Source organism: Podarcis vaucheri (genome assembly GCF_965113315.1).
Source record: "Podarcis vaucheri genome assembly, chromosome: 18".
NCBI classification, from domain to species: domain Eukaryota; kingdom Metazoa; phylum Chordata; class Lepidosauria; order Squamata; family Lacertidae; genus Podarcis; species Podarcis vaucheri.
In genome coordinates, this window is record NC_138756.1 from 6367338 (window position 1) to 6384045 (window position 16708).

At 44.8% G+C, this 16708-nt stretch overlaps 1 protein-coding gene across 1 annotated transcript; it reads right to left on the minus strand.

Annotated features, from left to right (window-relative positions):
* Positions 1-1111: 1111 nt before the first annotated feature.
* On the minus strand, positions 1112-13692 carry LOC309523136 (bone morphogenetic protein 4-like; the record flags this gene model as incomplete). Its single annotated transcript, XM_082206897.1, has 5 exons — positions 1112-2518; positions 4667-4865; positions 5453-5575; positions 8035-8177; positions 13440-13692. The coding sequence occupies 5 exons, from the start codon at positions 13690-13692 to the stop codon at positions 2154-2156; spliced, it is 1083 nt and encodes a 360-aa protein (XP_082063023.1). The 3' UTR covers positions 1112-2153.
* Between the last annotated feature and the right edge of the window lie 3016 nt (positions 13693-16708).

Genomic DNA, 16708 nt, shown 5'->3' on the forward strand with positions numbered 1-16708 from the left:
TCAGAAAACGATGGGCTCTCCTCCGTGGGTTGTCAACAAGCAGAGGTTGGGTGGCCATCTGTCAAGGATTCTTTAGCAGAGATTCCTGCGTGTCGGGGTCAGACTAGATGACCACAGGAACCCCTTCCAGCTCTATGATTCTAGACCCAGACCCATCTGGGTGTGACTCGCTTAATTCCATTGGCTTCAGCTAGTCTACTCTTTTGAGTCTGACGTAGCTGAAAAAAACATCATCTGTACATATACACACACACACACAAACATATATATATATTAACACTTTGGATATTTACAGTATAGTACATTCTGTATTGAGAAGATCCTTTGGCCTGAGACCATGTTTTCCAACTAACTTCTTTTTGCTTTACACACACCCACTCCTTCCTCGCCTTCCCTCACCTCTCCCCAAAAAGGAAATTCCATTCAATGGCAGGTTTATGAATACGCAACACTCAATTCCAGAACGCTGGCTTTCCCTACAACCCCAGGAGAATGGAGGTTGCATGCAGGGGTTGGCGACGGGGCCAAAACAGGCTTAGAGAACAGGCGCTGGCTGGCGTTTCTAATATGGGGGCCACCAATGGTGAGACACGGCCCATGCTGAGCAACATGAGGGATGTGATACATAAGTAGCAGTCAAGTACAACATTCCTTGTTTTCCTAGAGTGGCCATGCAGGGGAATGTTAGGTCCAGCCAGTCGAGAACTTCCTGTTCCCTCCTGGCTGGGACATACTTCCTTTGCATGTGACTAGAGGTGGGCATGGCCTTACCTGCCCAGGTAACAAAATGGCAAGGCACACCCCCTCTCTTTGATTCTTCCTTTTCCATCTTCCTTTCCTCGTGTGAACTGCCAGGATTAAACCCCCATATGGGGTAGATCCACACGTACGTATTTGTAACTAAGTCTGCCTTCAGGGATCCAACTGTGAACTGATGATGCGAGTAAACTTCTTTCATATACTTTACACAACATTGTGGCGCGTTTATTCTTTTAAGAGGGATATAAGGGAGCTTACCAGGTATCTAATATAGTGGGTGCTCGGGTTGTGACCGTGATCCATGCGGGATGCATGTTCGCAACCCGCAGCGTTCGCAACCCGCGCCTGCACGCGTGGGTTGTGATTTGGCGCTTCTGCGTATGCACAAAGCACAATTTAGCACTTCTGCACATGCACGGCCGCCAAAACCTGGAAGTAACCCGTTCCGGTACTTCCGGGCTTCGGCGGTCCGTAACCTGAAAAAACGCAACCTGAAGCGTCTGTAACCCGAGGTATGACTGTATTGAGAGGCTTAAACAAGCCTCCAACCAGCTATCCACTGTGCATTTAAAAGGGGAATGTAAAACTCTGCTAGAGTGCAAAATATGGTCTGAAGCTCAGCATCGAAAAAAACGAAGATCATGGCCACTGGGCCCATCACCTCCTGGCAAATAGATGGGGAAGAAATGGAGGCAGTGAGAGATTTTACTTTCTTGGGCTCCATGATCACTGCAGATGGTGAGAGCAGCCACGAAATTAAAAGACGCCTGCTTCTTGGGAGAAAAGCAGTGACAAACCTAGACAGCATCTTAAAAAGCAGAGACATCACCTTGCCAACAAAGGTCCGTATAGTAAAAGCTCTGGTTTTCCCAGTAGTGATGTATGGAAGTGAGGGCTGGACCATAAAGAAGGCTGATCGCCAAAGAATGGATGCTTTTGAATTCTGGTGCTGGAGGAGACTCTGGAGAGTCCCATGGACTGCAAGAAGAACAAACCTTTCCATTCTTAAGGAAATCAGCCCTGAGTGCTCACTGGAAGGACAGATCCTGAAGCTGAGGCTCCAAGACTTTGGCCCCCTCATGAGAAGAGAAGACTCCCTGGAAAAGACCCTGATGCTGGGAAAGATGGAGGGCACAAGGAGAAGGGGACGACAGAGGATGAGATGGTGGGACAGTGTTCTCGAAGCTGCAAACATGAGTCTGACCAAACTGCGGGAGGCAGTGGAAGACAGGAGTGCCTGGCGTGCTCTGGTCCATGGGGTCACGAAGAGGCGGACACGACTAAACAACAACAACAACCCAAAAACTCTGCTAGCCCAAGTTAAGAAGGATATTAATAAACAACATATCCTCTCCTGCCTCCCTGAACATTCCCACACGACAGAGGCGTGTGGCTCAGTGGCAGCCACAGCTCCCTGCCACCATGTCATCGTACTGCTTAAGCACCACGTTTTCGTCATCGTCGAAATATAGCAGGTTGATGGAGAACAGCTTGTCCGGCACGCAGCAGGGGCCGCTGACTTCCTGGCTGAGCTTCAGGGCATTGATGATGGAGAGGACGGTAGCGTGGTTCGTGGGCCTCATGTTCTCCCCCAGCGGGAAGGGGCAGGAACCTTTGCAATGGTAGGCGTTGTACCCCCGGGGAGAGATGATCCAGCCGGACCACCCGATTTCCTCAAAGTCCACGGAGAGCGGGAGCCTCTGGCAAGGGAACTGGTGGTCCACTGAGCGAGGGGTCCGTGTGCCGTTGGATTTGGGGCCTGCCAGGTGTCCAGGAAGGGCCGCGTTCTGATGGGACAATTCTAAGCAGGAGAGAACGAGATCAGAGTAGTAATAATAATAATAATAATAATAATAATAATAATAATAATAATAATTTCTTATTCATACCTCGCCCATCTGGGCGGCTCCCAACAGAATATTAAAACCACAATAGAACACCAAACATCAAAAACTTCCCCAAACAGAGCTGCCTTCAGATGTCTTCTAAAAGTCAGAGAGTTGTTTATTTCCTTGACATCTGACAGGAGGGCGTTCCACAGGGCGGGCGCCACCACTGAGAAGGCCCTGTGCCTGGTTCCCTGCAATCTCACTTCTTGCATTGAGGGAACCGCCAGAAGGCCCTCAGACCTGGACCTCAGTGTCCGGGCAGAACGATGGGGGTGGGGACACTCCTTCAGGTACACAGGCCAAGGCTGTTTAAAGCTTTAAAGGTCAGCACCAACGCTTTGAATTGTACTCAGAAACGTGCTGGGAGCCAATGTAGGTCTTGCAGGACCAGTTATATGGTCTTGGCAGCCGCTCTCGGTCACCAGTCTAGCTGCCGCATTCTGGATTAATTGCAGTTTCCGGGTCACCTTCAAGGGTAGCCCCACATAGAGCGCATTGCAGTAGTCCAAGCGGGAGATAACCAGAGCATGCACCACTTTGGCGAGACAGTCTGCGGGCAGGGAGGGACTCATCCTGCGTACCAGATGGAGCTGGTAGACAGCTGGCCTGGACACAGAACTGACCTGCGCCTCCATGGACAGCTGTGAGTAGCGTGAACGGCCAGTTGAGTAGATTAACGTTCGCTTATAACGTTTAGATGCCGCCCTCCCGCAGTCATTTAAAAGTGCCACGTTGCAAAATAAAATTTAAAGTGTTGTCTTGAGAGACAATGGAGTGCACCTACGAAGGTGAAACATTGAAATGACCTCCCTGGGGCACAAGAGTTTTGGCACCCGTTTGGCTGCAGAAATTGCTGGAAGGAGCTGTACAGTGGTACCTCGGGTTACATACGCTTCAGGTTACAGACTCTGCTAACCCACAAATAGTGGTTCAGGTTAAGAACAGACTCAGGTTAAGAACGGACCTCTGGAACGAATTAAGTACTTAACCTGAGGTACCACTGTACAACTGTCTTAGGGACTCTACTCTGGATTTGTGAAGGCCTAGGGTTTACTTCTGAGGCTTTTCTTCTCGCAGCAGAGATTTAGGACCAGACTTTTCCTTCTAGATCGGCAGTTCTCAACCTGTGGGTCCCCAGATGTGGTTGGACCACAACTCCCATCATCCCTGAGCTCTGGCCTTGCTAGCTAGGGATGATGGGAGTTGTAGTCCAACCACATCTGGGGACCCACAGGTTGAGAAAGGCTGTTCTGAATGATCTACCTTCCCAGTTAGATGAACCCCACTTTCCCCTCCCTTCATGCAGAAAACTGCCTTCTTGGCCATCAGAGCCATTCTTGGGTGGTCTGCTGAAGAATTACAGTCACAGCAATAAGGTGGATCCTAAAAATGGATATTTCAAGTGCCAAGGAGTGGGGAGGACATGAGCGTACGATGGAAAGTAGGCGACGAAAGTGCCTTCTTCCTTGGACTATATGGAACTTGCTGAACTGACCGGGAGACTCCGAGACCAGAGAGAAGAGACGGTGGAAGAAGATTGGAAGAAATTTAAGGAATATTTGGGAAAAAATATGTTAATATTTAAATCTTAGAATAGCTTTGGAAGTGGATATAGGCTGTAGGGTTAGAAGTAGGAGGTAGTGTATTTTTAAACAGTATTATCTGTAAGTAATAAAATGTGAAGATTTTTTATGGTTAAAAGTGTGATAAAAAAAATATGGGTGGAAATTATGATATATGTAACTGCTAAAGAAGAGGTAAAATGAAAATCAGATTGGGGGATTGGGGGAAGCCCACCTACGAATGTTTTGGGGGGGGAGGACAAGACAAGAATTTGTTTGTATTGTTGGTTTTTCTGTTTGTGTTGTTTATTTGTGTTATAAAATGAATAAAAAAATGGGTGTGTGCATTATTCCAAGTTCACTACGGATGCGACAGTCTTTGATGTCCCCTTTCATTACAGCAATGTCCTTGATCCTGCCACACCGATAGACAAAAACATATCTTTCTTTACTCACCTAAGAAGGGGTTGGTGGGCAACAGGGCTCCCCGACGCCCGTCGTCGGTGAACAGAACCAGCATGGGCCGTTTGCTCTCGTGGTGATCTCTGCCCGACGCGAACTGCACGGCTCCATCGTCCAGGGGGTGCCCATTGAGGGACCGCACTGTGACCAACAACCCCTGGTTACTGCTCTCCTTGTCCATCCAGGAGCGGACCTGCAACGTTGAAATATACATTTATAAAGAAACCAGAAGCATTTTTACTGGGCATTGTGGGGAGTGATATAAATAGAAAGGAATGTAAGCTTTTTTTATATGCAACAACAGCAGCAAGAATATTACTAGCCCAAAAATGGAAGCAAGAAGAATTACCGACGATTGAAGTTAATGGACTATGCAGAATTAGATAGGAAAGATTCGAAACCGGCGGGACCAGAATTTCTGGAGTAAATTTACGGACTATTTGAAAAGTATTTGTGAAGATCAGACGATGTTTGTAGGTTTGCAAAAAGTTTTGTGAGGAGTATTATTGGAATTATTACAAAAATGGATAAAGGGGGGATGATTCGTTAAGAGATTTAAAAGTAATATAAAATTGAGAAATGCAGAAGAAGTGATTACAACGGTGGATTTTCAGAGGTGCTGATGGAAGTCTAAAAAGACTGTATAAGTGATAAAGTTGTGTGGTACATTTTATAATTTACATGTTCAAATCAATAAAAATTATTATGATTTTTTTTAAAAAGGAAACCTCTGTGGTCAACGTAGAGCAGACTCTAAAAAAGGCATCAAAACAAACTCACTGCTTGCGTGATGGCGAAGACCTCCCAGCCGGTTCCCTGCACGGCAAGGAGTTTAGCAGACAGTAGCTTCTTTCCTTCAGGGGTATCCATGCTGTCTTTGTCAAGGACCTGATAAATGCTCACCTGAAAGGATGGAGAGAGAGAGTAAGGTAAGCCAAAGAAATCAGGTCTTGCTCACACCAGCCCCAGAGTGCTCCAGTTTGTAAATGTCCCTTCGAATCGAGCCTGTTTAAGCAATTCACGTGAAATCCCACCCCGAGGTGCTGCAGGGGGGGGAAGCACTCTGCACATGCTCTCTGGAAACATAATTTGCAACTTCTTTCAAAGCTCTGTGGGGCAGCGGCGGCAGCCCCCAGGGCTTGGAAAGAGGATTCGGATGTCAACAGTTGTTTAATAATAATAATAAAATTTATTTATACCCCGCCCTCCCCGGCCAGAGCCGGGCTCAGGGCAGCTAACACCAATAAAATCACAGTAAAATACAGGTTAAAATGCAGCCTCATTTTAAAAGTAGCCCATAGATAAAAACCGTAAGGGGAGGGAAACAGAAGGGTCAGACTGAGTCCAAACCAAAGGCCAGGCGGAACAGCTGTGTCTTGCAGGCCCTGTGGAAAGATGTCAAGTCCTACTGGGCCCCAGTCTCTTGTGACAAGAGCGTTCCACCAAGTCGGGGCCAGTACTGAAAAGGCCCTGGCCCTAGTTGAGACCAATCTAACCACCTTGCAACCTCCAAAATGTTGTCATTTGTGGACCTTAAGGTCCTCCGCGGGGCATACCAGGAGAGGCGGTCCCGTAGGTACAAGGGTCCTGGGCCACATAGGGCTTTAAAGGTCAAAACCAGCACCTTAAACCTGACCCTGTACTCCACCGGGAGCCAGTGCAGTTGGTAACGCACTGGGTGAATGCAATCCCGTAAGGAGCCTCGCCGCGGCATTCTGCACCCGCTGGAGTTTCTGGGACAGCTTCAAGGGCAGCCCCGCGTAGAGCGAATTACAGTAGTCAAGTCTGGAGGTGACCGTCGCATGGGTCACTGTGGCCAGGTCCGGGCGGGAAAGGTAAGGGAACAACTGCTTCGAGTTGGAAGCTTCCAGACTCAAACCAGATTTTTTTGGGGGGGAGACAAGCAAGCAGTGGAGGGCTGTGGGCGATAGTTCATTCAGTAGAGCATGAGGCTCTGTCACAGGGCCATGAGCCCCACATTGGGCAAAAGATTTCTGCATTTTAGCGGGGTCAGACTAGATGACCCGTGTGGTCCCTTCCAACTATGATTCCGTGATATGTTGCGCACAAGGAAGGCTATTTTATTTTATTTTATTTTAGAGGGGAGAATGGACTGCCTTCTTCTCCTTATCATAATCAATAAACACGTCTGGAACATTTTTCTGCAAAACTTTTCGGACCATAGATACCCTAAGCCCCACTTCTCTTAGGCTGCCAGACCAATCAGCCTAAAAGAAATTTAATTTTTTTTTTTGCTTTCGTCATGTTTTTCAATTAATGCGTCTGCTCACTTGACAGGCGTTGATTATTAAAAGAGCAGACATCCTGACCTTTAATTTCAAGGGCTAAGTGTGTACTATGTTGAATTCTGCCAGAAAAGTCCTTCAACCAAAACGAAACACCAAATAAGAATATCAGCGGTACCGTAGAGGACCAAATTTAAACATGGGAAGTGCTGATACAGTAAATCAGCAGAACAAAACAAGTTTCCTGTTTATGCTCCACTGCCGTGTAACTTCAGCTATTAACAGAAAACGAGACCAGGAGGGAAAATGTATGAAACAACTTTTAAGCAAGCACAAAGGTACTGTGAAAAATCATGAATATTGTCCAAGATCCCTGCCAAAAATTGACGAGGGCACATTTTGAAGGGTTTGGGGGTTGTTTTTTACTAGATACTTGGAAGCTTCTAATGTTCTGCTCTGGTCAGACCTCACCTGGAGTACTGTGTCCAGTTCTGGGCACCACAATTCAAGAAGGACACTGACAAACTGGAACGTGTCCAGAGGAGGGCAACCAAAATGGTCAAAGGCCTGGAAACGATGCCTTATGAGGAACGGCTAAGGGAGCTGGGCATGTTTAGCCTGGAGAAGAGGAGGTTAAGGGGTGATATGATAGCCATGTTCAAAGATATAAAAGGATGTCACATAGAGGAGGGAGAAATGTTGTTTTCTGCTGCTCCGGAGAAGCGGACACGGAGCAATGGATCCAAACTACAAGAAAGAAGATTCCACCTAAACATTAGGAAGAACTTCCTGACAGTAAGAGCTGTTCGACAGTGGAATTTGCTGCCAAGGAGTGTGGTGGAGTCTCCTCCTTTGGAGGTCTTTAAGCAGAGGCTTGACAACCGTATGTCAGGAGTGCTCTGATGGTGTTTCCTGCTTGGCAGGGGGTTGGACTCGATGGCCCTTGTGGTCTCTTCCAACTCTAGGATTCTATGATTCAGCACACGAGGAAGACTTGACCATTATTGACCCAGCTTCTATGGGGAGTGCGATTCCCGGCAACTGGGTCTTCAGAAGTCAAGAGTGCCTCTGGGCATGGAAAGAGCGGAGCTCTCGGGGAAGGCTTTGGCCATTTACCTGGCAGAAGTGCTCCCTTCTGGGAAAAGGTCCATCGGCTGCCCTCGCCCGCAGCTTGAAGAGGTGCAACTCAGCCGTGAGGACTCTCTCGTTCTTTGCCACGCTGGACAAGATGAAGAGGAATCGCATCTGGTCCCCGTGAGCTGGAGAGGGAGGAAGGGAAGGTTATTAAAAATGTCCTTTTGTCGCTCTCAAGGCTCGTCCACATTCAATTTCCATTTGTTCAGATTCAGTGCTACACAGTGACTTGCGATCTCGATCACACGCAGTCTGCTGGCAGTAGGAGTACAATATAGGCATGTCTTTAAGTTAACATCTTACATTAAAAACCTGACAGTACCAAACTATCGAAGGCTTTTCACCAAAGCCAGACTAAACGTCTTTCCTTCTGCAGTGTTGAGAGGAGTCCCCTACCAGGACAGACTTTGCTCGTGTGCTCAAGACATCGATCCCATAAAACATATTTTGTTGCACTGTGCGAAATATGAGCAAGCCAGGGCTGGACTGATATTACACTTGCTGGTACCTTTCCCGGGAAAATCAGAGGCTCACTATGTCAGGTTCCTATTGGAAGACCGGACAAACGCTAGAACATTAGCAGTGGCAAAGTTTTTATCGGTGGTGGCAAGAACCAATGATCCCTATATTCTGAACAAAATGCTTGTTTAACCTGGAGGCAGGCTGTATGAATTGTGTATTGCTTTGCAACAATTTGTTGGGTCTCTGGACCGGAATAAAGATTGTTGTTGATGATGATTCAGTGCTAAAAGAGCAGGGGTAAACAGAGATGTTGGGAAAGTCATTTTTTTTTTTCTGCAGCGCTTTCCGGCAAATAAAATAGCAGCTGCCAGAGGCTTAGCTGAACAGGAACTGCTATGCTCACCCCGCAAACCTGCTGATGCCGCGATGATCTGGGTTCAGATCCTGGCTCAGCCACGAAACCCACCTTTCTCTCAGTGTAGCTCATAGGCAGCATTTCAGGGCTCAAAACCAGAAAAGGGAAGCAGTGGGAGAGAGAGAGAGAGAGAGAAACTGAATAAAGGATAGCTGGTAAATGCATCGAGGGCTTGGTCGAGATTCGAACTCGGCTCTCCTGAAGCCCAACCATTCCGAAGCACAGGTTAACGCTTTGCAGATGGCACGGGAAGAAGGATTGCTCCAATCAGCCCTAGTGAATGTCAAGACGGAATGGATTTTCCCAAAGGACTCGAATGAAGCCAAACTGAGATATCTACTAAATGATGAAGACCCCCTAAGATCACTCACGGTTGCCAGATTCTTGATCAGCATCCTATCCCTAAAGAAGAAAAACGGACTCCTGTGCGGCTCGGATAACCCTTTTAAACCATGATCTATGTTTTAGGATGTAACTAGGTGATACCACCATTGATGTCTTTTATTAACTTATGAGCAGAGGGCGATGTTTATGTTGCAAATTTATTGTAATGTATGTTGTTGGTCTTTTGCTTATTTTGCTTTGGTTCTTGTCTGTTTTCTGTAAGTTTTTGGCTGTTTTAAATTTGGAGGTTTAAGTATATATATGTTGGTGGGAAACTGTCATGTGACGGGCCAATGGCCGTAATAAATATCAATCAATCAATCCCAAAGGAAGTGTATCGAGGGTCCCGATCCCAGGTAAAACAACAAAAGCCTGGTGGGTTCACTGTACCAGCGCTTTTGTGTGTTTGAGGCAGGGACCAAGGCTGCTTTAAGCCTTGAAAATGCCACTTGTGAAAAAAGGCGAAAGATTTATACGATCTGAAGAGAACCCAGAGTATATTAATAATACCATATAGTAAAAGGCCAGAGGCATTCCTTTTAGGAATTTTAAATGACGATATTCCAAAAGACAAAACTAATTTTTTCTTATATGCAATGTCTGCAGCAAGAATCCTGGTGGCTGAGTATTGGAAAGGGAATCAGTTACCCACTAGGGGAGAATGGTTATGTAAGCTTTCAGAATACTTAGAATTAGCCAAATTGACAGATATAATAAGACGAAAACCAAAAAGTGAAGTTAAAAAAGAATGGGAGTGCCTAAATGAATACCTCAAAAGTCAAGGTTCGAGGACAGAAATCTGAGTCTGGAATAACCTTGCGAAGTGAAAGGATATGAAAGAAGGATTTATATCTAGATGTTAGGATAGAGATGATAAAGATAACAGGAAAACAGGAAGACACAATAAGAGATAAAGGAGGTGATGTGGGATTGGTGGAAGTCAATGTCTTGTTGTTTTAGTGTTTATAATATTAACTTGCAAGATATGGAGTTGGGTTTTTTTGTTTTGTTTTTGTTGTTGTTGTTGCTTTTTTTAGATTTCAAATGTTGATTTTTGTGTGTTGTGTATTATTTTTTGATATCTTCCGTGTTGTTGTTGTGTGGAAAATACTAATAAAATTTATTTTTAAAAAAGAAAAGAGAATGCCACTTGTGTGAAATGACCGGCAGAATCCGTGATCAGGGGCAAGAGACGGTGGATGAAGACTGGAAGAAATTTAAAATTTATCTTAAGAAACATTGTAAAATTAATGAATGTTAAAATGTTGAAGTTTTTGAAAAAAGGGGATTACAGCTGCAAAAGATTAAGTAAAGGGAAAGAATAAGGGAAAATTGGATAAAATCAAGGGGTAGGATTTGCTGAAACGAATTTGGAAATTGGGATGCAGAAAGGGGAGGTATGGGGAAGTCGGTGAAGTAAGGTTTAAGAAATAAGGATTTGAAATTATGCATGTTTGTTTATGTGTTTGTTTGTTTGTTTGTTGTTATTGTGTAATGTTTGTGTTTATAAAAATTGTGAAAAACCAATAAAAATTTTATATATAAAAAAAGAGAATGCCATTTGTGGGGAGCTACAGAGAAAGCACACACAGCAGCATATGCCCAAATTTCTGCAAGGAAAATTGAGTAGGTTTAAACCAGCCCTTGAATGTTGAGAATCTCCTTTTTTCCCAGGTGCTACCAAAACCTTCATGGCCAGCTAACAGCCATGTGTCGCCTCCTACATTCCATGTTAAAAGGTGGTTTGCAGCGGCTCATGAGGAAAAAAATATCTATGTTAGGGCAATTCCTAAATTAGACATTTTTGGTGGGATTGTCCGTTAGTTAATGAATTCTGGAAACAGATTGGTACAGAAATATTGGGAATTGTGGGTAGGAAGGTGGAAATATCTAAATTAATGGTTCTTATTAGCCTGAGTAGCACCGAGTTAGAAACAAAAGAGGAATGCAAATGGGTAAATTTGATGGTTATTGCAGCCAGATAAGTTATAGCAGGTAATTGGAAAAATGCAGAAGAGCTAGGTGTGAACCGATGGAGGAAAAAACTGAATATTATAATAATCTTAGAATATCTAACTGAGAAGATACATAAAATGAAAGGGTTTAAGGTCAGTGAGGAGGATTGGTTTGAGAAGATATTGAATTATTGGGGCAGGTTTGAACAATTTGGGGCAACTAAAATGTTAAAAGTTAAATAAACCTTATGGAGTGTTAAGATATATAGAATTGTACATATGGTTGATTTGAATATGTTATTATTGATTATGTATACCCAATGTATCAGCCGCCTGGGGGGTTTCACTGTTTGTGTTTTGGTTGTTGGTAAAAAATAAATAAATAAATAAATAAATAAATAAATATTCCTAAATTAGGCTGACAAAAAGGTTACGGGAACAGTGTGCAAGCTTTCAGGTTCTCCAGAACTCTTCACCTCACCTGAGGAAGAGCTCTGTGGGACTCAAAAGCTTGCAAGCTGATCATGTAACATTTTCGGATGACCTGGTAAAGAAATGTCCTAATATGGAAAAAATTTTGATGGGGCCAACACAACTACGTTTATTTTTTTGTGTCACCTGGACATAACTTGAGTGCAGAAAGTGGACATTTAAAAGAGTGAGTTTCAACACTTATTTTGACGTTAACCTCACCCCCACTCCTAAAAATAAGAGAAAATAGGTTGCATCTGATATTAGCCCTGTCAGAGCTGACCTGCTGAAATCAACGGATACAAATTACTTGGGTCCATTAATTTTAAAAGGTTGACTCTGAGTAGATACAACCCAATTTGTTTAGGTGCGCTAAACGTGAAATATTTTGGAAAGCTAACACATGCCAGAAGGCTGTTATTTTTGCTGCAACTGACTCTGCAAGTTAAAATGCATGTTTGCAATTGTAAGTGAATCCCTGGTTCGCTAGCAAAACAGAATTACTGTGCTGCAAAATGATGCACGTCTAAAAAAGTGTGTCCTCAACGTGAAAAGTTTGGAAAGATCTGATCTGGTCCAAGTCCCTTGCAACGCAGGAATATGTAGCGTTCCCATATAGGGATCAAACCTGCAACCTTGCCATTTATCGGCGCCACACTCTAACCAAATGAGCTATCCTGGCTCCAAGGAATCATTTCCTGATCTGGATAAAATATAAAGATATTTACAGTAAGAAGGAAAGACAGTGCTGCTTTGTGCATAAGAATACCACCATCTCTGCACAGCTGTGCTGAATTTTTACAAAACAGTGTGCAAGCTTTGGAGTCCTTCAGAAAAACTGAAGGAGAGGTTTGTGTGAAGATCAAACCCCAAAAGCCAACAGGGACAGAACTACCTAAACTATATGGAAAATTATTCGTGTATGCTACTACAGCAGCAAGAATGTTACTCACCCCAAAATGGAAAGAATCAGAAGTTTCAGCAAAAAAAGAATAGATACAAAAACTTATGGAATAAGCAGAAATGGTGAAACTTGCCGGAAGAATTAGAAATCAAGACAAACTTTTTAGAAAAGAATGGAAATGGGTTAGTGAATATTGACAGATAAATTGTAAACAGATAAGGACATTGGCAGGATTATTGTAATAACCCACAGAACATATTTAAAGTTGTTGAATAAGTGGGCAAATTAAGTTAGTTTGGATATGCAGAAAAGATATTAAGAATAAATTTAAGGAACCGCAGAAAGAGGGGGGAGAGAGTTGAGTTTGGAAATTATAAAATGGTTGTAAAATTAATGGAATGTATAAACCTGAAAAGCAAAAATAAAATAAAATAAAACAGGCCAAATGCCTTCATCACAAGGAAAGGTGTCAGATTTTAGGCCAGCTGTGGGGGGAACCTTTGCTTTTCCAGATGTTGCTCGGCTGCAGCTTCCATCAGCTCCAACAGACCCAGGGATGGTGGTGATGGGAGTTGTAGTTCATCACGTCCAGAGGGTGCAAGGTTCCCCACGCTGGGCTTTAGATAGCCATCCTAAAGGCACTGCTTTTAGGGGTTCTGTGGGAGGGAAAGTTTCCAGCCCTTGGTGGGGTCCCTAACAACAACCGCCCATCACCTCCCTCCTGTAAACCCCGCCAAGAATGCCTGCCTTGTGCCCCAGAGACCCTGGCACCCCTCTTGCCAATGCCCCCTCTTACTTTTGTCCAGAAAGCTGCGCACTGTGTTGCCTTCCAAGATGTCCGGGTCCTTGGTGACTCCATCGTCATCGGCCACCGTGTTGTAGAGGTCCACCATGTACTGGGGAGGCCGGATGATGTGCTGGGGAGACTGAGGGGGGTCCCCGATGCCAAAGACCTCTAGCAGCCTCTTGAGGGCCTGGGCTCTCGTGCCCTCGGAGCCCTCTGCCTCCAGATGGGCAGGAGACGAGGGTCTGCCAGGGAAGGCGGGCATCCATGCCAGGAGAAGCAAAAGCTGGAGATGGAACATGGCTGATATCTATCCCTCTAGCTTCTGCTTCCATTTGGCTGTCCTCCAAGGCTGCACTTATAAGCATCACTTGGCCCCACAATGAGGTCCATGGATTAGGTCCCCCTGCTAATGGGCCACTCAGGAAGGGCTAATTGCACCGCTAACAAGGTGCGAAGGAACACACAAGCCTTTTCTGGGGAGGGTTGTGGATTCTCTCCCTTTGACACCCCTTTCCAGATGAACCTAGCTTGGCAGGAAGGAGAAGGGAAACCAGCTGGCAAAGTTTATTCAGTAGGCAAAGGCTGGGTTTGCTCTCCCTGGGAGGCTAACGGGTGTGTAATGGGGCCATTAAGGTGGGGATTAAGGCAGCTTTTCTGCAAGAAGGCAGGAGAGGAAAGGTCTAATACACAAGCAAGAAAAAAACGAGGAGCCAAGCAACCTCATTTCCCCGCAAAACAGAGCGTACATCATGGATTTGGATATAGATGCACAGAGACACACAGAGATGAAAACATGCTTGAAATCCAGCTGTCAGTCCCATCAAAACATCACACACTACTACATTATCCTGTAAAGTTGTATGAAAAGCCGAGGGATCGATACTTAAATTGCTTGTCACCCTCAGCAACATCAACAAAATCAGGTATTTGCTGTCTTGCTTGGCCAAACTAGCCATGCCTCAAGGCAGTGGAGTTTGAGGCAGAAGCCTCCCAACTTAGGAAAACCTCAGGAGTCCACCCTTACGCTTAATAATAATAATAATAATAATAATAATAATAATAATTTATTTGTACCCCGCCCATCTGGCTGGGTTTCCCAAACAACTCTGGGTGGCTTCCACAGAGACCAAAAATACACTAAAACATCACACATTAAAAACTTCCCTTCAGATGTCAGGTAGTTGTTTATCACTTTGACATCTGATGGGAGGGCGTTCCACAGGGCGGGCGCCACCACCGAGAAGGCCCTCTGCCTGGTTCCCTGTAGCTTTGCTTCTCGCAGGGAGGGAACCGCCAGAAGGCCCTCGGCGCTGGACCTCAGTGTCCGGGCAGAACGATTGGGGTGGAGGCGCTCCCAGAGATAAGAGATAAGAACCACCTGACTTATTATAAGGATTTATTTTTTTAAAGAAATGCTTCTGAGATTGTGCACTCACTGCTTTCCTTTTCTTCCTTTTTTGCTTTTTGGCTATAACCTGTGTTTGGCTGAGCGATACAATTTTGTACATGCAAAATATTATTCCTACGATGGTTGCATTATTATAGGAGCAGAGCCTCGTCACACCCAGCTCAGTATCCTTTACTCTCTTGCAGACATCCTAGTCTTCGTGGTCCTGAATCAAGGGCTAACGATGCCGTCAGTCCACCCAGGCCCAAGATTGCCTGTGTGGCCTGACAGAGACTCGCCAGCGTTTCAGGCAGAAATTTATCCCAGCCCTGCATCCAAACTGTGCATCTAAAATACACTTGCAGCAGTAGACTATATGGAAATGGTGGAAATGACTGGCAGAATCCGAGACCAGGGAGAAGAGTTGGTGGAAGAAGATTGGAGGAAATTTAAAACTTATTTGCAGAAACATTGTAAAATTTTTGAATGCTGATGACATTGAAATGAATCGAAGGGGCTCTAGCAACAAGGCAAAATGTAAGATGGGATTGATAATAGATAAACTAATAGGATATGAATTTGCTGAACCAATTTTTAAAAAGGGATACAAAAAAGGGAGGCGTGAGGAAGTCAGGAAAATAAGTTAACTAAAGATGAGAAATTTAAAAAGAGGGAGTTTTCTTTTCTTTTTTTATGTGTGTGTTTTTTTCTTTTCTTCTTTTTTGTGTTTAATGTTTGTATTTTTGTATTTTGTAACTTTGTACCTTTTTTGTCTTTGTATTTTTCTGAATTTCTTTATGGATAAAACTTAATAAAATATTATAAAAAAATAAAAATAAAATACATTTGCAGCAGTGACCTCCCCGGGGTGCAAGCTTGGGCAGTGTCCATGGTGGTCTTGGGCTGCTCAGGCGACAAGACCCCCCCCCTTTCTCGGCCTCGCTGGTGGGGTCCAAAGGAAAGCAGAGCAAGACGTTTGGCCCCAGCTTGGCTGCAGGAGTTGCTGGTGCAAGGTGCCATACAAACCGCTCCAGATTTGTGTAGCGCTCACTCCTGAGCCTTTCCGTCTCCCAAAAAATATACCACAAGACAGAGGAGGTTTAGTATCCGAGTTTTTCTTTTCCTAGATGGGCTCCGTATAGTTCAAGCTACGGTTTTCCCAGTAGGGATGTATGGAAGTGAGAGCTGGACCATAAAGAAGTCTGGAAAAAAACAACTGTTTTGTTTTTTTTTACACAATTAGGGTGTAATCTGATGGTGTTTCCTGCTTGGCAGGGGGTTGGACTCGATGACCCTTGTGGTCTATTCCAACTCTATGATTCTATGATTCTAGGGTTTTATTTTTAGCACTCCCATGGGTATGTGTTTTGTGCATGTATCTTCTACCATCATTCCAGGGAGACCCTTGCCTTGTTTTGCCAATACCAGCCTGCAGAACTGGCAAATTGTGTTCACACAAGATGACCCCCCCCCAAAAGACCTAGCTTCAGAGAAATTATATCCACAACCAGAATCTGTCAGCCAAGGTTATCCTTAGCCGAAAACACACAAGGCTAACGGCCATTAAATGAGAGAGCAGCTCAAATATTTAGAAGGTTCTGCTCATGATTAGACCAACTTGGGAATGGGCTTCTACTAGGGAAACACACACCAGCTCGTTCACATATAAGGTTCTGGAAGGTAAATCAAGCAAATATGAAAATGTACTTGGGCAAGGTAAAGGTAAAGGGACCCCTGACCATTAGGTCCAGTCGCGGACGACTCTGGGGTTGCGGCACTCATCTCGCTTTACTGGCCGAGGGAACCGGCGTACAGCTTCCGGGTCATGTGGCCAGCAGGACTAAGCCGCTCCTGGCGAACCAGAGCAGCGCACGGAAACACCATTTACCTT